The sequence below is a fragment of the Carex rostrata genome, chromosome 14, assembly GCF_964058835.1.
Source record: "Carex rostrata chromosome 14, lpCarRost1.2, whole genome shotgun sequence".
NCBI classification, from domain to species: Eukaryota; Viridiplantae; Streptophyta; class Magnoliopsida; order Poales; family Cyperaceae; genus Carex; species Carex rostrata.
This window is the reverse complement of record NC_135931.1, coordinates 5325207-5348240: the sequence shown is the minus strand read 5'-3', so window position 1 is coordinate 5348240 and position 23034 is coordinate 5325207. Positions and strand designations below refer to the sequence as shown.

Genomic DNA, 23034 nt, shown 5'->3' with positions numbered 1-23034 from the left:
TGAAACCCAACATAATCCCGTACCAGCATTAATTTTATCAGAAAATGTTTTACCAGAAAAGGTTTCATTTACCAGTATACTGGTAAATGAATAGCTAACCACTGTGTCCTTGTAAGGAGCTTCCAGCAAGTAGACCTCGTAGCTTGATGTTAACTACCGCAACAAAATTGTTCAAAGAAGTTCACGATATATGAACTGCTGTTATATTACAAATATTATAATCATATATGAGAAGCCAAGAGAAACTATCACAAAAAATCAAAAACATAAGAAGATGTCAAATTTAGTCCAAGCTGGACTTTTTACCATAGATTCATACCCACTGTTTGATGCGTCAAATGGGGATTAGGATATCAATTGAATCAGAGTCATAAAATCATATGTTAGGACAAGAATAAAAGCTCACACTTCTAGGTTGAATATTTTAATTAAGTCCGCCAAGGAGAGGAAGATTATGGTAAGTGGAAAAGGAAACAAAACACAGAACGCTACAGTACTAAAATTCAGAGCAACTGGATTAGAACGAAATTACGAAATACAACTTATAGGAAAATTCTTTGTATATATTTGATAGAACGAAATTCTTTCAATAATTATATACAATAAAGCTTTAAAACTAGATAATATCTATAGTTGGATGCTCGAAGAAAATTAAAAATCAGTGTCCCAACGCCACCTGATTGATGCAAATCTGAATCAAACTCTATAAAATCCCCAACTGGTGACAAACATGAAACCTCACCGACCTCAATTTCTGAACCCTACTGGTACGGGATTATGTTGGGTTTCAAACAAAATTCAAAGAAAGATAGAGGGAAAAGAGATGAGGAGGGTATTTTAGTCATTAATTATTTAGAGTGACAAAATTAAAAGTTAACTAATAAGTTTAGAGTGGCATTAGGATGATTTCTAATTTTGGAGTGACATTTTTCAAATTTTAAGGTTTTGGAGTGGCAAATAACCAATTTTCCCTAAAATGTTTTAAATTGTCAATTTTTATATCAAAACATTTTATTATTTTAGTTCCCTTTCAAAACCTTTTTTTTTTTTTGAAAAACTTGACGGCTGTCAAGGATTATATTAAACTGCAGTTTAGTTTACATCACAGCGAACAAATAACAAAACAGATTCTCATGTGACCTACACTTCTAACTAACTGGCATTTTCATGTCCTGGTCTGTATTCTATTTCCTCCATCTGAGTTAATCTGCTTTGAAATCTTAAATATTATTTCTTCTATCTCCTTTATTTGTTCAACCTATGATACACTTTTATATTAAAAATTGAATTGATAAAATGAAGATATCCATTTTAATGTAGAGCGAGCCATATCTGGAGGCCTTGATTAATGTTTGGAGCATCTAATGGGTACATGTCATGTGACATTGTAAATTCGAATCCGTCAAATAGATATGTAACAATGTGAACATCTTATAGAGGGTATAGAATTGATCACAGCAACATATTCTTAATTCATATACAACAATTGATTTATGTGCTCAAGATTTAATGTCTCTAGCACAGGTAAATTAATCAATTCACTTTTGAATGCATCTTGCTGTCATGTTTCCAGGTGCCTACTGAAATTACAGGAGTCTGCTTTGAGATTCGTGCCAAGTTCGTATTTATAACTTGCACCTCAACCTGGGGTGATACGGATTCGTGGCACGGACCAAGAGAATGCGAATATCTCAAACTTCGAGTGTTTTTGGAAAATCTCAACCGTTCAAATACCTACTGCACGAATCTCAGAGCACAAATAAGATTCCCCCCTTATTTTTGAATAAAATAATATTCCCCTTGGCCCGATGCGCTATTCCCGAATAAGCAACGTACATGTTGGTCAGTGGTCACGCAAAAGTTGAGATATCTCAGAAGATACGCACTTACTTCCGGAGTTTGCATCCTCAATTCCTCATCTACGTGATCAGATGTGGCGTACTCTATGTAACCATTGATATTGTAGATTAAATTATTAAACTATTTGGCGGAATATCTAAAATTAGACGCACGGATAAAAAAGGATAACAATTCTATACTCTTTTTTTTTTAAGAGTTATATTCTTAATTCTTAAAAATTGAGAATGAACTGTTAAAAAATATAATATGTACACCTTTATTGTGTAAATTAAATATATTGTTTCTTTTCTTCCACTACAGTCCACATATCTGTAGAGGACGCTATTTGATATAATTTTTTTAATTTCATAATTTTAAATATTATTTATCCAACTTTAGTTAATATCTATGAAGATATCGTCTAATTGAGACCAATATTTTTTTAATAATGTTGTTATAAAATATAAATAAAGTGATTAAATAAGTTAACAAAATCATCGTCAGACTTGACGTCATATGGACATTTTTTCTGATCTCAGTTTTTTTCTGAAAAACCTTGGCAGATGCTGCCACGTGGGCTTTCCATCTCGGTTGCCCCAATCCTCCATCTCTCTCGCTCTTTCTCTCCGCTTTCCTTCGTCGTGACTCTGCTTCCTTGCCCCCATAATCTCTCCCTCGCGAATTCAAATCTGCTGAAATTCCAAAGGGAATTTCAGGGTCCCTGCAATCCTCTCCCTCGCCGTCTTCGTCTCCCTCTCCCTTTCCGATTTACTTCGTCACGCACAGACCAGCGGTGAAATTTGAGGTATTAAAACCTGTTTTATGTTACTTATGGCCTTATATCTTTTGTACTTTGTCATGGTATTTGAATATAATATAGAAATGTGTATGTAGAACTTGCAAATCATCAAAAGGGTAAATGCAAAACATTTATGTATTCTGTACACTTCTGGTTCCGGGTTTTCTTTGTTTTCCTTCTGTGATTTTGTGACAATTAATATTAATCATGTACTCGGTTTTGGTTGATCTGATCTGTATTGAATATTGATGTTGAGTTAGTTTAATAGTGACAATTGGAATTCTAATTTTGGTTTTTTCATAGTGGGTACCATTCCATGTCGTGACCACTGTTATGATGTGGTATACCTTGTTGACTTCTAAACATGGTATTATTCTTTTGATTGAACCAGTACTGATATTGATGGATCGAAATTGTATAATTGGTTGGTTGTGTTCTCGTTACACATTGTCTATGATCTTTCTTGTTGATCCTTATTGTGTTATTACTAGCAATGATATAATTAAAAAGAAAAAAAGAGCAATATTTTTGTAGAACTGAAATGTTTTAGTAGTCACGAGAGTGTGGGCAGGGGCTAGGGGTAGGCAAGTGTGCCTACTGCCTACCCCTGAATTTTTTTTTTTTTAGACCGGGCTTTTTCACTGGACTTATCTTCTCTAAATATTTAATTTTGCCTACCCAAAGCCCAAACCCAATAATCTGTTACTGGAGTCCAGAGGAAAAAAAAGAAAAACAACCAACGTATCTGCTATTCTGCTCCGAGAACTCCTGCGCGAAGGAAAAGAAAAGGAAAAAGAAGCGCCTCCGCTCCGCCAGCCCCGCCTCCGGTCCGCGCTGCGCTGTGCGAAGAGAAGAAGCCCCGCCTCCGCTCCTCCAGCCGCTGCCGCTAACCCTAGCCGCCCGCCTCTACTGCGGTTCGGTAAATAAAATTCCGAAATTTCTTGCTAATTTGGAGCAATTTCTTTCTTGTTTCCTATGAATGTAACGTGGTTTATATGTTCAACATATACCCGAGTCATTGATTTAATATTTTCAGAAAAAATTAATCTAAGTCGGGTACCGGAACTGGTACTGGTACCAAATTTATTTCTTTAGATATCAATACGAAATTTGATTTCATTCATCAATTCAACTATCCATAGGTCCTTCAATATAGTGTGAAGTCACTGAGTTCGAATTAGATCATCATTTTCTCATGTCAGACCGATACCTGCCCTTTCCTAGAACTGACAAGGTGCAATGGTAATAACCAGAGAAAAAAATTGAAATTAATGCTATTTTCAGAGTTTGGCAAATTGTCAGAATCAATTAAATGATTAGAATTGATTTTTAATCTGATTCAGTTCCGAAATGACTTGAACAAGTGGGAATTGATTAGAATCTGATTACAATTAAATGACTTGAATTTCTTGTTAATTCAGTCTGATTCGGTCTACTTATTGGGTCTACTTACCATTAGAATTGCCTCTGTACTTGCTTAGACTCTTTTGACATTCATTTATGTTAAATTTTTTTTTTACAACTATTTATATAGTTATGCTGGCCTACCCTTGATTGAATTCCTAGCTTCGCCACTGACTGTGCCCCCACCATAAAAAGAACAATCGATACTCGGGTAAATTATCTTATTCCTGAATACACTTGTTGAAATTTTGACTAAAATGAAGTTCTGAGATTTGTCTATTCCTTCTATATGATACTGCAATTTCTGTATTTCTGATATGTCTAATGAAAGCACAATATGTTATATGCAAGTGGGGTGTTGATTTTATTCTATATTATTGCTTCCTTTCAATGGAAAGGAATGGTGCTTACACCACCTAGTATCGGTTCCAGCGAGTCATATTTTTTAACAGTATCATATTAAGTCAAATCTGATCTTGCAAAAATATGTTAACCTCTGGAAATTTTATAATAATAAACTTATCATATCAGAAAAAAGAAATTGGCAGGAGGTGGATCCATGAAGAGAATATATTAAAAAATTTATGGGGATGTAAGATATTATGATGCTTCGATGGGAAAATTGGCAGTCTCAAAAGTTTTGATGGATACTCTAAATATCAACCCTAAAAAAACGAAAAGGAATCCCATTTTTAAAGAGGAAGATAGGTAAGTATTGATTTGTGTGATACAATTTGATAAAGTGTTCTCTTCCGTTTCTTTTTCAAGCAGATATTTCATAGAATAATGGCTCCTACTTCTTTCTTCCAGAGGCTAGATCTGCCTCATTTCAGATGATCTTGTCCTCGGGAAAGCCTCTGGCGAGTTTTGAATCACCATATATTCGTAGAATCATCTCGCGTCTCTTCACAACTGCCAACTGGTACTGGACCGGAATCATCAGAGCGACATCTGCACAGCAGTGAAATATATAATCAGTCTTTCAGACGAAAGAGCAAATAAATCAGACGTGCAAGGCAGATCAGATCCGTCAATTAATGAACGTCAATGTCAAAAACTCGGCCAAGAGAGGAGGAAGGGTGTGCAGCAGTAGTGTTTTTTACTTGTGGGTTTTATTGCTGCTGCTGGCTCTAGTGGGCTTGCAACTGCTCTTCAGTTGGAGCCTCCCTCTCCTCCCCCTCCCTAAGCTAAAGTTGTCGTTGATCCATAATGATTCCTCATTTTGTAGCAGCAGCAGCAGCCTCCCATCAGGGGATTCAGGAAGTGGACTCATTGGTGAATTTGGGGATATGATGGTCTCGATGCTGCCAGTGGATCTCCCCTTCACACTCTTCGTCCCTTCCCCTCCAGCTTTTGATAAATTCCTCAAGCTCAATCCAGTCCAGAGCTTAACACCTCAAAATCTCAACAACACATATGCCATCATATCCCGTGTGCTGGGATTTTCTGCAGTTCCTCAGCATCTGTCTGCTGGGGCGCTGCCGGTAAGGACTGAGGTATCAGTTGATGCTGTCTCAGGGCTCAAATTGGTCATATGGAGGGATCTTGATGGGATGGTTGTTGTCAATGGTATCAGGTCAGAATGTATTAATATCAGGAAAGGGGATGTGATTGTTCACATCATCAGTGGGGTGCTCATGGACGCTGAGTTTGAGCAGTCCTTTTTGCCAGATTATGAGGACAGATAAGCAACCAGCCAAAAAGAATAGTTTTTTATTCTTTTTCTTTTTTTTCCTTCTAGATTTAATATAGTCATACATCTCATATCATGTACACAAGATGTGATCATGGTTATAGGGAATTCCCGAAAAATTGTTATAAATTAATCTAGTTTGCTGAAATTTTGCTTGTTTTGTGCTCTTTTCAGTTTCCCCTATTGTGTAAGCTTCATATGCATGTTTATAGTCTTTCTATTATCTTGTTCTAATCAAAACTTAACAACATGACATTGGTGCTTACAAATAAATGCTTGGGCTATCACAATTCGACTACCGGGCTAGACAAATTCTTTATAGTCGTTGTATTTTCTTTCTGATTTGGTTATGCTATGGCTAGGCAATTCAACTACCGAGCTCATCACCTCTGACCATTCATTTACATCCTATAGCTGAAGGTGAGTCCTACGGCGGAAAAATTATTTGGACATTATTGGCATGAAAAAGATTAGTTCCACAAAAGAGAAATTACTTGAGTTATCTATTCTTAATATACATCCATTACTGAACAGATCAGGTTGAGCTTTGCATTACGGATTTGGCATCTTGTTGTAGGATTTGAAAAATAAGTTCACTTCGTAAGTCAATGAAGTAGGTTCATTTCGGTTGGAACAAAATTTAAAATTATTGTGTAAGCTTTTTAAAAGTTGAACGTGGTTTTTAGTTTCAGAATTCCTGTTATAATTTTTTTTTTATAACGAGGTAGTTGTCACTTGTCAATGTGATTATGCTTTTCTATTTCTTGTGTTTTGTTGAGTTACCTGACTTGTCTAAACTTCACACGGACAATACAAGAATAATTTCACTTCTTAATTTTCTATATCTTTGTGGTTTTTCTAGCGAACGAGTTAATGATAATCTCTATCAAGAGGAACTGAGGAACCAGACGAATGAAAGTCAATGAATAGGAGATACATTAACAAAAAGATGGAAAGTTTTATAATTGATAAACTGAAAAATCAACTTCCCTTCTTATATGTGATACCCGTTTCCAACAGCGCTCGAAGACAACACGTGCAATATTTTCACATAGTGAAATGTTTCTGTACCCCGAGCCATCAAATTCGAGCCCGTCCCCGAACTGGTTTAACTGGGTTTAACCGTCCGCTAATAACGGTAATTTATTAATTTGCCATTAATTAACGAATTGTTGTTTTAACGCATTGCAGTTTTACATTGATTGCTTTAAACATTAGCTTTGCATGCTTTTGTCTTGCGCTTTAATTTCGTAGACAGACTATTAGGAACAGTTGTAATCACCAATCCTCGAATTAGTCCCCCAAATTGTTAACGGTCCTCTAATCATTAATTAACTACTTATTTGAACGTACTTTAAAGTACAATTTAAACACAGTTAGCTCGGGGACGCGATGGGGGATTGGTTCTAATTTTAATTATGCAAATTAACAGGTTTTGATATTTAATAACTAAAAATACAGTCTCCATTTTGATCAAATTCCATTAAATGAAGATTTTTCAATGTTTGTAAACACAGGTTTATATGCTTTAAAATGTGCTTAAAGAATAAGTTTTAAAATGTGTTTGTAAACACAGGTTTATATATTTGTAACAAATTTTTCAATGTTTGTAAACACAGGTTTATATGTTTGTAACAAATTTTTTAATGTTTGTAAACACAAGTTTATATGCTTTAAAATGTGTTTGTAAATACAGGTTTATATGCACAAATTTTCATTGCTTTGTTTATGTTGTTTTCTTGCCAGTATATATTGGTTTACTTGCTTTACACACATGTTTATATGCTTTAAAATATGTTTGAAGAATAAGCTTTCAATGTTTGTAAACGTTTACATGTTTGTAACCACAGATTTTTCAATGTTTGTAAACACATGTTTATATGCACAAATTTTCAATGCTTTATGTTATTTGCTTGCCAGTACATTTATCATCATCCTGTTTGGCAAAGGATCTGCTCATCATATCTAAGCTACTCCCACTAACACAACAACTCCTTAATACCAAATGCATGTGCATTAGTTTCATGGATAAAATTTCAATAGCAGTGAAACTGAGAAAGAAAGGAATAAAAACAATAATTGCAGATGATCAACTCGAATAGCTGGTACCTAAGGAAACGGGGGAGGGGTGGGGGTTTGGTTGCATTACTAAATTATATATACACAAAAATAGTTGGGCACAGGAAGGAGCAATTTTTAATGGAAAATGAAGTGCTTTTAGGGAAAAAAAAATTGATTGTGGTAGAACATACCATTTCTGACAAAAAGATGAGATCCTCATAAATAATTAATGTTTCTGGAATTTCAAGTGCTCCATCTCCAATAAATAAATTATATGAAGCTATCCGTCATCTTCCAGCTCCTTTAAAGCCTAAATAAATAAATAAAAAAATATTATGCACAACCTGGATAAATGAAAAAAATCTTTAACCACCCTATGAACCATGGATATATGAAAAAAATCTTTAACCACCCTATGTTTGTAAACACAGATTTTTCAATATTTGTAAATACATGTTTATATGCTTTAAAATGTGTTTGTAAACACAGGTTTATATGCACAAATTTTCAATGTTTTGTTTATGTTGTTTGCTTGCCAGTACATATTAGTTTACATGCTTTACTTGTTCACATGTGTTGTTCCTGGTACATTCTGCACAAATGAAAAAAAAAATTGTGCTTGGGGATGCCCTCGGGGATTAGTACAAATTTAGAGTTGTAATTAATTTCGTGCTCGGGAACGCGCTTGGGGATTGGTTCAAATTTAGAGCTGTAAATTTTTGCTCGGGGACGAATTCGGGAATTCGTTTTTGTTTTAAAAAATGAAAAATTAACTCATTTACAATGAAAGTTAAACACTTGAACGCAGTTGTTTAAACGTTTTCCTTTATATGTTTAAATTATATGATTGTTTCGCTGCATTTGGCGGTGCTTTTGTTAATTTTTTTTAACAGAGCGTTTTTCTCTTCATGCAGCAAAATTCTGTATAATAAATAAAGATTGATACTATTATTGCACTGTATAAAGTAAAACTTGATCTTTTTGTCGCCGACATTCTAGAAAGTTAGGGAACGCGCGCGAGTACTTTATTTGTGATACAATTATCAGCTTCCTTTCACATAATTCATTTTAGCCATTGTAATAGTTCCAGGGGTGTCATAGAACACGAGGACTTTATTTTAGCGCTTGTTTTTTAAATTCAAGTCTCTAAGTGTTTCATGTAAAACATTATTTCTAAGGATGATATTAGGGCTGCAAATGAACTGAGTTTGAGCGAGTTACCTCCAACTCATGCTCAGCTCATTTAATAAATGAGCGAGTCAATTCAAGTTAGAATGTCAATAACGAACAGTAAAGTCAACTCGAGTTCAACTCATTACCAACTCGAGTTGGCTCACAACTCATTTATAACTTGTTTGACTAGTCAGTTTTCTTAGTTATAGTTACATACTAGTAAGCGTTTATCTAAACAAAAACAATTCAAATGATTTAGTAAGAGTTTATCTAAATACAAACAATTCAAACATAATTAACAAAACAACTAATAAAATAAAAAATTCAAACAACATCTTAAGAGTTATTTAGAAAGGCATGGGATTTATTGTCACGACTTTTGTATAACTCAAGTTGTTAATGAGCGAATTGGAGTATACTTAAACTCAGCTCATTTATTAAACGAGTTAGTCCACTCGACTTGTAAATGAACGAGTTAAAACGAGCAGTTAGCGAGCGAGTTGCGAGTTTGAGTGATTTTGTACAGCCCTAGATGATAGGGTAAGTAATTGTTAGCTGTACTGGTTAGTTTGTAAAGTACTGCTACAGCAGTTAGGTAGCAAAGGGTTAAAATTGTTCTTCTACTGGTATTTTGTTGAGAACCGATTATTAGTACTGGTCTGTTTTCTCCATTATCGTATATGTTATTTGGAACCATTTTCAGGGAAAAAGATGGAACTGACGCTACTACCGAAGCCACTGTGTAACTCGTTACTATAAAAAATCATGGTGAAATTAATATTTTGCATATTTTTACTATTACAAAAAAAAGAATCTATGGATCAGGCAGGTATCCTAACAGTACCATATAGTGTATAATGGCTGGAGTATCGTTATCAACTCATCCCAAATTCATGAGTGTGGTTCCAATATAACCGATACACAAGTTAAATCAACTATAATTGATTTAAACATTATCAAGACATATCAACTACTACATAACCCAATCCAAACTAGTATAATACAGTATAAGAATGAAATACGAATGAGTGATTAATCAGCTGTAGTTGATTGTAGGTGGCGACCTGAAGAAGATTCTGAAGAGCCTCTGAAATGGACGGAGCAGGTGTGCGCGCTTCTTACGCCAGAACCAGATGGCAGCATTGTACTGCTCGTTTCTGATCTTCCTGGTGGCAGCTCTCCAATCGAACTTCTCCATCTCATGGCGTGCGGCCCTGCCCATGGCCTCCCTTAAATCAGGAGATGCCAGCAGCCGCTCAACCTTGCTGACACAGTCGTCAAGGTTACCAGGAGTGAACAGGAAGCTGGTGGTGCCATCCTGGTCGGGCGGAATGATGTCAGGAATGCCTCCGGCTCGTGCAGCCACCACGGGCACACCGGAGGCCATAGCCTCAAGCACAACAAAGCCGAGGGTCTCCGACTCGGATGGCATCACAAAAACATCGCCACTTGCGTAGGCCCGCGACAGTTCTTCCCCTTGGAGGGTCCCTGTGAACACTGCTGCCATGCCCCGGAACATCTCTTCTAGGTCTCCCCTGATATTTTTTGCCCATTTCATTTCATACAACAGATTTTCAAGTGTAACCACCAATTAAAATTTCAAAACAAAATAAAATGAAATTGTAATCATTTTTTTGGGGTTTACCTACCTGTATGGTCCATCACCGATAAATGCAATTCTAGCTCCTGGAAGCCGATCCATAACACTGCTTGTTCAAAATTTCATTTCACTTTTAGTTGATAAGACAATCTAATGTATAATAATCAGCGAGGGAAAGGAAGGAGGGGGATGAAGAAAGTAAAAATCAAAGTACAAAAGAATGAGAACAAAGGGAGCACATTACCCTTTTAGAAATTCCAAACTTTTCTCAACTCCTAAGCGCCCTACATATATTATCAGTGGCTTTTCAGGCTCGCCGTCACTGTAAAAAAGAAAAAAAATACATTAAAGGAAGATAAAAAAATCACAAAGATGTCATTTAAGACACTACTTAGTTAATATAATACAAAAATTCAAATACTGTAATGGGATAGATCGAAATTACAAACCAACCAGAGTCTGAAACGCATTTCCTGGCAGCGATAACGAGGATGAAAGCTCTCAGAGTCCACACCTTTGTTCCACAGTCTTATCTTGTTAGCTACCAGAGCACAAAAGCTATGTCAATTGTGATATGATTGTGTATTACCTAATGGACAATTTTTTTTTAAAAACTATGAGATATTAAGCTAACCAGCAGTGACACGGGCAGCTTGAAGATCTTTCATGATAGCCACTGAAGGCACCAGTGTCAGATCTGCCGCGCGGTGCAGGAACTCTTCAATAGACAAAAACAGCATTAATTTGTAACTCGATAAGGGAAAGGAAAAAATGGTTTACTTCCAACAAAATAATCAAGCAAAGTGTGAAAAGAGAGGAATGGAGGGTTTTACTTATAACAAGCCACATCGGAGTGACCAGCCAACTGAAAGTATACCTGGGTATGTATCTGTAAGAATAAGCAATCTAGAATCAGATTATAAGACCATCATAGCTGCACATCAGCAGTGGTACTCCTTAAGAAAACACAGTTTAACATGGATATAATGAACGAACAAGGTAAGCTTATGGAGATGCAGCCTACATGGGAACATGGGTGTGATAAGACATGACAATAGGCACACAGAGCAACTTTGCAATTATCAGAGCGCCGAATACCTGAGAAGAGAAAATGTTTTGTTCAGTTCAGTTCCATTCAATTCATTCGTTTGGTAGCCAAGTAAGAGTGCTTTAAAATGTTATTATGTATACAGAATGACAGAGAAGAATACCATAATTCCAGGGGAAGAGGCGTGGATGATGTCTGGCTTAAATTTAGCAACCTCACCTATGATTCGAGGGCTGAGGGCCAACGACAGTGGTACCTTTTGATACCATGGGCAAGGAAAGCTGAGTAAGGAAACATCATATCTCGTTAGTCAGGACAGATTATACAAAAGAGAATAAAAGATGCAAATGGCAAATAAGTAATTATACCTCCAAGAACCAATTAATTTGGCCCCATAGAACTCTTGGGGAACTCCCTCATGGGTAGTCACCACTATCACCTGCATTAGAAACAAAGTAAAGATGTTTTGCAAGTACCACCTAAAACAGTAAAGATCTCGCATCAAAATGCAATTGAGAAAGAAGATGGTATGGTATGGGATGGTATAGCTAATTGACCAATTGGTTATGGTGTTGTACTTGCATAATTTGCATTGATAAATTAGGAGACAAGGAAAAGGAGGGAAGTAAGTAGCACCTCATCACCCATCTCGCGGAGATATTTGATAAAATTCTGGAAGCGGTTCTTGTAGCCAGATACATACCTGCCAAGCACAAGAGGGGAATGTTATCAGTTCAGTACTTGATAGAAAGAGCAATCAATTAATGGTATTACTTGAACATGAATTTGAGATAACGAGGAAGAGAGTAGAGAAGGGGGGATACACACGCAAAAGGGGAGGGCTCGACAAAGAGCGCAATGCGGCGAGGCTTGGAAGGGTAGTTGGAATCAGAAGCCTGAAGCTGTTTCTCCGCATTCGCACCAGCAATCGATGTTGCATCAGCATTGTGCTTGTCTTGTTGCAAGAATAACTGGTGGTCGGTCGGCGGTACACTGTTGTCACTGTCTTTATCTTTCTCTTCCTCTTCCTCTTCTTCTTCTCCATGGAAATGCTTGATGCTAATGTTGTCAGTATCAGTATCGAGAGCAGTAACTGCAACTGTCCTTCTTCCTCTTCCTCTAAAACAAGTACTATTATTACCAGTATCAGAAACTGAAGGAGGAGAAGAAGAAGAGAGCTTGAAACTGGCCCTTGCACGACCCTGAGAAGAAGAAGAAGATGCAGGGTTGGATACAAGAATTGCTCTAGTTCCCCATGGCGAAATGGGATTGGAATTGATCCTTACACAACTCCCCATCTCCATGGATTAATATTTCTTTCCTTCTTGTTTTTTTTTTCTTACCCCCTCTATTTCTATTTCTCCGGTTTGTGGTCCATGGATTAATATTTCTTTCCTTCTTGTTTTTTTTTTCTTACCCCCTCTATTTCTATTTCTCCGGTTTGTGGTTTCTCTGTCTCCTTTCCAGGGGTCCTCTTGGTCTTGGATTCTTTATTGCTGAGCCAAATTGCGAAGGATTGGAATCTGACGGTGGCATATACGGATATACCCTTGGTTGTACCTTGTTAACTTTAAACTTATATTAACAGCATTGGTTTGACTTCATACAGCGCATGAACAAGAATAATAACAGCGCTGTTTATGATTTTTCATTTGGACTCCAATACTCGTGCGCTGTAAGAAGTCAAGACATTGCTGTTAATATCACTTTAAACTCGGCTCTAATATGTAGAAAGCCCGGACTCGGCCCTGCTCTTCAGCCCAACTCGGCCCAGCCCGGACTGAATATTACACCATAGCGTTATTTGATTCGGATCTTTCAAGTTTTACTGAATATAGAGATTTCACTAAAATTGTTACATCAAGGATTGTAAATAATGCCTTCCAATTTTCAGAATAAGTTCTAATCAAACCATATCATACCAACTGGTTTCGGCACTTTCAAAAATTTATAAGGCTGGGAGCCGTAATTTTTTATTTAAGAAAAAAAATCGAGATTAAAGAAGGTCGGTGTTATAAAAACTGGCCGGTTTATAAAAACGACTACTTATAAAAAAGAAACATTCGAGTTGTCCAGGATTTATTCTATCTGCATATTTATTTTAGTGTATATTTCAATTTTGATAGCTTGTGTGGTTGTACATTCGTTGGATGCAGCTCCAAATCGACCGCCACATCACCTCCAAAATAAACCCTTACCAATGACATTTTTAATTATATCTGCATATTTACTAACAATATTTACAAAAATAGTTCTACATACATACATTAAATAAATATTTTTTCTTACAAACATCGAAAGATACCCTGTAACTAAATAACAAAAAAATTACAACAAAAAAATAACAAATTTGAAAAAATTATGTTATAGGTTATCTTTTAGGAAGCGGCAATAAAAAACTGCATGCAAAAAAACACTATTGCTTGTTGGTAAGTAGGACTTAGGCTGTGTTTCAGAATCGGCGTTTATAGAGGAAGGGAAAGGGACAGGAGGGAGAGAAACGAGGATTTTTTTTCCCTCCGAACAGTAAATTTTGCATCTCGAATCGGGAGTGACAAATTTTACCAAAAATACACGCTGCGCTCCTCTCTTCTTCCCTCCGAACAATAACTTCTCCCCTCTGCTCCTTCTCTGTTTCTCTTCTTATGGAGCAGGTGAATGATGTGGACAGCCCGTCGTTTTCGAGCTTTCCCCTTCCTTCCCTTTACACCTTGTTTGGATGGAGAGTAGAGGAAGGGAGGGAATGGAAAGAAAAAAAAAACTTTGCATCGAATCGTGTTTGGTTGATAAAATTATGTCGGAGGTGAAGGGTACAGGAGGTGAAAGGTTTAACCTTGAATCATTGTAATTAATAGAATCGGTTTCCCTCTCAATTTGAGAGGTAACGGATGGAAATAAATTTTGTTGCAAATATTTTTAGAAAAAATAACACAAATGTCCAACTCTATATCTTACCATTATAATTTTCATACAAAGTTGTCATCACAAATCTACAACAGCCACCAAATTTTTTATTAACCTTTTAAATTTTAATCAATCAAATAAGAAATAAGACGGAAAAGAAAGTTAAATTTATTTTTTCTCATTAATCATCCAAACGTGAAGAGGTTAAATATGTTAATTTTTCTTTCTATTTCATTATATTCTCTTCTATTCTTCACCTCCCCTTCTTTCCTCTATCCTCCATCCAAACATGGTGTTAATGAAGGTTTTCTATCTCTAGAGTACACCCTAGGAGCGAATCCAGTAATGAAGCTAATTGATCAATTATCTCAACGAAAAAAATATTCTACCATCATGCAATAGTGTCTTTTGAGAAAATATTCTAAATTATCTATTTTCAAAAGTAATGAGCCATTTATCTTTTCTTTTTTAAAAAAAAAAATTAAACATAATTTTGCTATATAATTTAGACTAAAATTCTATGAATATTGTAAAATCGATCTTCAAATCTTTTTGTGAAAATTTTATATAATTAGCTCTTGATATGTATTTGACCCCTATAATTTAAAAATCTGTCTCTGCCACTGTTTTTAAAATCGGACTGAACCGGCAGCTAGACCCAAAAAAAAAGGGACCCGTACCACATCCGATTTGGTTCAAATAAAAAAACCAAATAAACATGTAAATCGGAAAAAGTAAATAAATAGACGGACAATTTTTTCAGAAAACTGGTGAACCAACTAATAAAAAAATCAACTTTTTTTAATTTATGAACCAGCCCATTATTCTTTCTTTTGAGATAGAAAAGGTAGTACCTTTTGAGGAGAAAAAGGTACAATGTGGAAGATATTACTATGTAAATAATTATGTGTTATCTTTTGTGTTATGTAATTTACTATTTTTTTTAAACAATTATGTATTTGTGCATGGTTAAATAGTTGCTGCAACATTTTTTTTTTTTTTTTTTACAATTTTTTGAAATGCTAGAATTCTGATATGGGTCGTCGGAAGTCTGTTTGATCCCAAAAAAATTAAGATTTTTTATGTAATTATTCATTTTAAATGAAGTATAAATTCATAAAATCTCTTTCATGTAAAAGAAAGCGTTCCTGCGGTGTCTTATTTTAATAATTATAATAATATATTTTACATATTTTGAGGATAAAAAAATATATTTCGTGTATTTTTAATAATTTATAAATTTATTTTTGAGGTACATTATTTAATATTATGTTGAAATTTTCACTATATATGATATTTTCATAATAACACTTATATCTCACAAATATATAACTATTTAAAAAAACAACAACAATCGAACTAATTGATCTAGCAGTCTAATCAGTCAACCGTTTTACCTAATCGATGTTTGATTTAATTCTGATAATGTTTGGCCCACAAACTTTCAAAATATTATATTAACGAGACTTATAAAACTACCAAAAAAAAGACGCACTGAAGAGATGAATATTACAGCTAACCTAACTGAAAAGGATATCGCCTTTTTTATTAATAAAAAGGCAGATATATTCTTCAGAAATAATTATCATATTATGTAAACTTATAAAGTAACATTTCTAAATACAAAAAATAAAAAAATAAAAAATGAATCATCTTCCACTAGCTAGAAGATGCTCTGGCATAGAAACAGCATACGACATAAATTCTGAACTGAACTTTTCACACTTTACTGGATGGCTCTTTTTTATTTAATTGATAAAAAATCTTCAAATATGAACGAAAATGAAAGAACAAGGGAACAACAAGAAAACGACACGGATTTCCTGATTTATTGTTGCCTTCTCAACATGACAATTTGCGTACAGGGTCAGTATGCAAAGTTTAAATCAATGTTGTAAAAAACATCCGTTTAAGTCGATTAATCGGTCGATTAGTCATTAACGATGTCCAAACTGTTATAGATTTTTCTGACTAGTCGACTAATTATTTCCAATTATGACCAATTATTCTCAATTAATCACTTGAGAATATCCTATACGTCTGACGACCGCATATCGTTATTTACAACACTGATTTAGATACTCTTTTGTTGCATTGAAGTTGTTGAATAGTCCAAATGGGGAAGTGAAGTAATATTTTATAATTCGAACTCAGCTTCTAGATTGAATTAAAATTTTAAAGGAATTGAGCAATTATTTAATTTTCTTAATATTTATAGATTAATTTAACACATTTATTTATTATTACTTTTTTATCAATCGATTTTATACTAAATTAATTTTAAGATATATAAATTTTGTATCAACATATATCACTCCTGAAGTAGATGAATTTCAGAAGTTTGAATTTGTCATTATTTAAAACCAATTCGACAAGTTTTAAAGTTAAACTTACCAAGAAAATTGACGAGCTTTAACACCTTAGCTCTACCCTTCAAACTATATACTATAACAAGTGCATGTAAAATTTGGAGACCAATCCTAACGGTCGATCCAAACCGTTCATCTTGTTCTCCATATTAATGTGTTTGGAGACCAAATTTTATATTTTTTTGAAATTTTTTACTATTTTTTTAGATTGATTGAAAATCGTTGTTTTTCAGACAAATCTGGACCATAAAAAACAATGATATTCAATAAATCTAAAAAAATAGTAAATTTTTTTCCAAAAAATGTAAAATTTGGTCTCCAAACACATATTAATATGGAGAACAAGATGAACGGTTCGGATCGATCGTTAGGATTTTAAAAACTCGAATATTGAGTCGTAGCACCGTAACCCTCTATGCAACCCATAGCACCGTAGCCAAATCCATATATATATATATATATAGAGTTAGGCTGGGGTGCTATGGATAGCATAGTGGCCTCCCGTGCTACGGCTCAATATTCGAGTTTTCAAAATCCAAACAGTCGATCCGAACCGTTCATTTTATTCTCCATATTAATATCTGCTTGGAGACCAAATTTTATAATTTTCTGAATTTTTTTACTATTTATTAAGCCACTTTGAAAATCGCTAATCCAACGGTTTTACTGTTTTGTGCAGCCACCGTTGGATCAACAATTTTGTAAAATACTTAATAAATAGTAAAAAAATTCAGAAAAATATAAAATTTGGTCTTCAAGCAGATATTAATATGGAGAATAAGATGAACGGTTCGGATCGACCGTTTGAATTTTGAAAACTCAAATATTGAGCCGTAGCACGGGAGGCCACTATGCTATCCATAGCACCCCAGCCTAACTCTATATATATATATATATATATAGGAATATGCTAGTATGCTATGCGTAGCATAGAGGGCCTCCATGCAACGGCTCAATATTCAACTTTTCAAAATCCTAACGGTCGATCTGAACCGTTCATCTTGTTCTCCATATTAATATGTGTTTGGAGACCAAATTTTACATTTTTTGGAATTTCTTTACTATTTTTTAGATTTATTGAAAATCGCTATTTTCAGCAAATCTGGACCATAAAAAATAGCGATTTTCAATAAATATGAAAAGATAGTAAAAATATTTCAAAAAATGTAAAATTTGGTCTCCAAACACATATTAATATGGAGAACAAGATGAACGGTTCGGATCGACCATTAGAATTTTGAAAAGTCGAATATTAAGCCATTGCATAGAGGCCCTCTATGTATATATATATATAGGTTAATAAACAATCGATTGTTCCTAGCCTCCCATGCAACCAAGTCGTTTTTCGATTTTTAAAGTCCAAATAATCGATCCAAACCGTTAGATGTGATCTCCATATTAAAATGTGCTAGGAGACTAAATTTTACATTTTTTGAATTTTTTTTTACTATTTATTAAGCCACTTTGAAAATCGCTAATCCAACGGTAACTTCTGATTTTACTGTTTGGTTAAGCCACTGTTAGATCAGTGATTTTCAAACAATAAAAATAAAAAATAAGGTTGTTAAGAGCATCTCCATTTATTAAATTGATTAGCAATTTCAAACACTATTAAAGAATAATGAAAAATTAACTTCAAACTCCTGCATCTATACAATTTATTAGTATTTTATTATCACGACAACAAATTTTAATTGGTTGTTTTCGCCAATGTGAGAGAATAAAAGTGGAGATGAAAGCTTTTTACTCAGTGAGATTTTTCAAAATTTATAACTATGCTACATTTTTTAAAGCAAAATTGAAAACGACAACGAGGAATTTTTTTTTTGATCCAACTTCTCCCATGCCATAGAGCATCCAGGTTATTTTAGGGAGTAAAACTAGGGTGCTCTTAAGCTCACCAAAATTTTGGTGAGTTTAACTCTAAAACTCATCAAATCGATTTCAAATGACGAATCCGAACCGTTGAAACCCGCCTACCTTACGTGTGATGCATCTACATGTGAAATTTTTAAACATTCGAATTAATTTATTATAAAGTCAAGCGGTCAAAAATGTTCAAAAAATGAATGCACTAAAATTAATTTATTAACCTTCTAATTTTGACCGCTTGACTTTATACTAAATTAATTCGAATATTTAAAAATTTTACATGTAGATGCATCACACGTAAGGTAGGCGGGTTTCAACGGTTCAGATTCGTCATTTAAAATCGATTTGATAAGTTTTAAAGTTACGCTCACCAAAACTTTGGTAAGCTTAAAGAGCACCCTAGTTCTACTCTATTTTAGGCATGTTCGACCGCGTTATTGTTTTTGTGGGAAAAAAAAATATTTCAGTTCAACTGAATTTTTTTTTCCTTTCAGTTCAATTATTGTGTCCATACCCATTCCCAATTAGAGGCCCAACAGGGCCTAATAGTTTGAGATTATAGTTCAACCAATTTGGGATTCAAACTAGCGCAAGGACAATATTATTGAGCTTTGAGATTTGTGCCAAGTAAAAATTTCCTTTTTAAATAATGGAGAGGATGTGAATTCAGGGTCAAAAACCCTCAACGCCTGTTTTTATTACAACACACCACTCCTCTTGCCAAATTAAAACAAAGCACCGGACCCTATATTAAGTTTATTTTGGAGGTAAAAAAAAAGTTAATATTAAGAAAATCAACCGCATTTGCAAATATAACTTCTCCTTGTTTTTGGAATTTGGATATATATATATATTTTTAATATAAGTCCGTAGACATTTTGAATAAAGTTTTTAACATAACAGTTTTGGCTTCATACATGCATGGTACAAATTATAAAATCAAAACAACACTGTATATGATTCGTGCGCTCATGAAATCAAAATTGCTCTGTTAAAATCTTTATTAAAAAAAACCACCAAATAAAATACCACTTTCTAAAATTATTGACAAAATATCAATGTGAGCTCAAATTTCCTCTTCTCTCTCGTAATACTTTCTTCTCCATTCTCCTCCCTCTACTATTAAGATCTACATTGTTAGATATTTACTAGTATCGTGCCCGTGCGTTGCAACATGAACATATTATAAGATTCAATAATATATGAAAGACTTTTTTATTTATATTAATTAGTTTAACTAATACTGGCATCATTTTTATAAGGGGGAATTTCATATATACCTTTAAAAAACCTCAAAATTATATATTTACCTCTTTAAAATTCATAATATTATATTTACCCTTGTAAATTTTAGAAACTCGCAAATTTACCCAACTTACTGAATTTTTTATTAAACTCATTTCAAATTTATAAATTAGCTATTTTACCCTCTATTAAGATATGAAAATCCTCCCTCCTATCTCCAAGCAAAAAATATGGGGGATTTATAATCAAACAGTTTCTAATTAATGTACAATAGTAATCAAATATTACATTTCAATTTAAATGTAGACCAGAAAAATAAAATGTAGATAAAGAGAAACAAATTATTCAAAAACTGTACTGTATTTGCAGGATGCTCTATCAAGGCCAACCCCTCAGAAGTTTTTAACTAATTAATTTTATTTGCTGATATTTAAGTATGTTTTATTAAGGTCCAACATTTTCATTAATAAAGAATATTTTTTTACAATCATTTATTTACATCTCAGGAAATTAAAATAAAATCGCCTATTTACAGCCCCTTTGTAATCTAATTAAACTCAATTACAATGAATGTAGTACATCACTAAAATAGTAAATTATCATAAGCAACTAATAAGAAGAAACAAAGATGATTAAGAAATAGTAAATTCCAAATACACTATATTCAATAAGCCCTCTCTTTTAAAATTGCAAATAGCACACCACTAAAATATTCATTTTTTTGTGATAACTGGGCAGAAGCTGCCGAGTGTTACATTTCAAAAGGAGAATAATAATACATCAAAAAATTAAATAGAGAAATAATTGAAGTCACAGCCCCGTTTGTCTATTCATCCTCAAACATAGCAAACTTGCCTCCGTTTGTCTTACCAACTGGTACCGTTTCACTTAGCAGAACAAAGGCCACATTTTCATTTCTTGAATACATCTACCGGTAAGGATCTGAGCGCTGACCTGCTGTTCTCCAAACAGTACTCTATTGCATTGGTTCCATATGAACCAGACTGCAAATGAAACGACTGACCCATTCTTTTGGCGACATGCCCCCTATCTAGTAAAAGTAATGAAGTTATGATGGGCGTATATCTAAATTTCTCAAATATTAATGATGAAAAGTTAAACACCTCATTTTCACCTATGAGATACATCACTTGGTTATACAACCTGTTCTCCTTCCATACTTTTTGTAACCAGATGTAGGTTTGGCAACCTCACGCAGATTCTTTCCAAAAAGTAAATAAGCAAATAAACAAACTCCTAAACAAACAAGAAAATGCAACAATACTTGGTTATACAAATTTCTTATACCAGCTTAAATATATTAAAAGAAAAAAAACCTGGAATGCATATTTAACGAAACTAAACATCATTGATATCCACTCATAATAATTCATTTAAAATATTTTGTTAACCCAAAAATAAAAAAAAATTGTGCAATCATGCCTGTCCAACCATGCTTTATATATCTATGAATTTCCTGAACCAATTCCAAATAGAAGCTTGACTTTTTTATTTTCCTCTTATTTACTGGTCTTTCTATCATAATTTACCAATTTTGAGTTCCTTTTGGTTTTATCACATTTCAACCATGCAGGGGGTTCTGATCATTGACTGGTACATTGGTACACAGCTCTGGTAAGCATTTTCTTTTCTTTGTTTTAACAAACAACCTTGGTATGCTTCTTCCATACAATAAGTTTCTTGCCTCTATAGTAGTAGCCGCATCAGTGTACTATATTAATGCCTGTCAAATATTGAAAAATGAAAAGAAATAATAATAAAGAAGCAAGAAATGATGCACCAGGTTGTAAGAGTCCATAACAGTTGATTATTTAGAATCAATAAAAAATGATTAAACCGTGCATTGGTTTTTCTTGGAGCATGTTTGGCAATGATTTTACATCCATTGTGCCAGTAACAGTAATTAAGTCTTTTTTCTCATCTACTGTCACATTTTTCACTCCTGTTAAAATGAAAAAAAAAATGATATAAATCTCAATTAGGAGCTCCAATTAATTATCTAATCAAATATCTAGTTTTTAAAAAAAATTATTACCTTTTATTCTGTGAATTGTCCGTTTTATCATCTGATGCATTCTTCACAATGGAGTTGGATCTTAAGCACAATCGTCGGCACCGGTACCTAATTGATCAAAGTTTCTTAGCTCAAAGCAAACGTATTGTTATGCATATATATTTTACATTTAACATTTACTAATTACCTCTTTTGGTTTTTTGCTATCACATTTCATTTTCTGATCGGTGCCGCTGTTAACAGTAGTTGCCAGATTCTTCTCACTGTCATCTTTCTTCTTTGGGGGATTCACCGGAGAAATTATCGCCACATTTTTCTTCATTTTTGATTCTATGATTTCCTTTAATTTCCATGGTTCTGCTTCTCCTGGTGCTGTGATTTTGTTATTCTCATAATCCAGTAAAACACTTTCAACACCTATTAATTCCAGACAGAATAATTTAAGTTATCACTTCATAAGTTAATGCTTCATCCATGCTAATCAGATCTGATATGTAGCTAGTAAGCAAACTATATATACTGAGAAAAGATTTTTAAGTAAATTAAAAATAAGCTAGAGGCACATGGTATCATGCTAAGGACCAGCCCTTTTCTTTAACTTGGATTCTTTTGCTTTTCCAAGTTGAGAAAAGTTGTTATTTTAAGGAGAGAAAAACAAAAAAGATAATATACTTTTCATGAAAAGCTCAAATTTATGAAATTATAAACTCTGCATAAAGCAGAGTTTTACATAAATAAAGTGTTTCTAGGTGCATTCCAAATAGGTAAAGTGTACCTAAAATTAAAATTTTAAATAAATTGTAAGCAGTTAGTCACTCAATTCTAACTTTTTCATTTCTCTTTACCATTACAGGAGCATTGAATTAGGTACCTAAAGATGTAGTGGTGCAAAATGTGTATAACCTTAAAAGCATTGAATTTCTTATTTGCTAAAAGGACAACAAATTAATGCTTTGTAGTCTTTTAATTTCTAAATTGCATAAAAAATCTTG

General features: G+C 33.8%; 2 protein-coding genes and 1 long non-coding RNA gene across 4 annotated transcripts; 1 reads left to right on the top strand and 2 right to left on the bottom strand.

Moving 5' to 3' along the window:
- Positions 1-2497: 2497 nt before the first annotated feature.
- On the top strand, positions 2498-5901 carry LOC144565695 (Fasciclin-like arabinogalactan family protein). Of its 2 annotated transcripts, XM_078315518.1 has the most exons (3): positions 3417-3557; positions 4173-4253; positions 4814-5901. In XM_078315518.1, the coding sequence occupies exon 3, from the start codon at positions 5080-5082 to the stop codon at positions 5728-5730; it is 651 nt and encodes a 216-aa protein (XP_078171644.1). In that variant the 5' UTR covers positions 3417-3557; positions 4173-4253; positions 4814-5079; the 3' UTR covers positions 5731-5901. The 2 variants fall into 2 exon arrangements, with proteins under 2 accessions (XP_078171645.1, XP_078171644.1); XM_078315519.1 differs by lacking the exons at positions 3417-3557; positions 4173-4253 and adding an exon at positions 2498-2644.
- Positions 5902-9734: 3833 nt separating this feature from the next.
- Positions 9735-13002, bottom strand: LOC144565718 (sulfoquinovosyl transferase SQD2-like). The gene is made up of 11 exons (XM_078315537.1): positions 12446-13002; positions 12254-12320; positions 11986-12056; positions 11781-11898; positions 11594-11667; positions 11403-11458; positions 11204-11287; positions 11023-11110; positions 10814-10891; positions 10619-10675; positions 9735-10504 (listed from the first exon to the last, which is right to left on the bottom strand). The coding sequence occupies exons 1-11, from the start codon at positions 12919-12921 to the stop codon at positions 10006-10008; spliced, it is 1668 nt and encodes a 555-aa protein (XP_078171663.1). The 5' UTR covers positions 12922-13002; the 3' UTR covers positions 9735-10005.
- Positions 13003-20710: 7708 nt separating this feature from the next.
- LOC144565663 (uncharacterized) lies at positions 20711-22455 on the bottom strand. The gene is made up of 3 exons (XR_013514932.1): positions 22230-22455; positions 22064-22150; positions 20711-21970 (listed from the first exon to the last, which is right to left on the bottom strand). It is a non-coding gene; the product is annotated as an uncharacterized LOC144565663 (long non-coding RNA).
- Between the last annotated feature and the right edge of the window lie 579 nt (positions 22456-23034).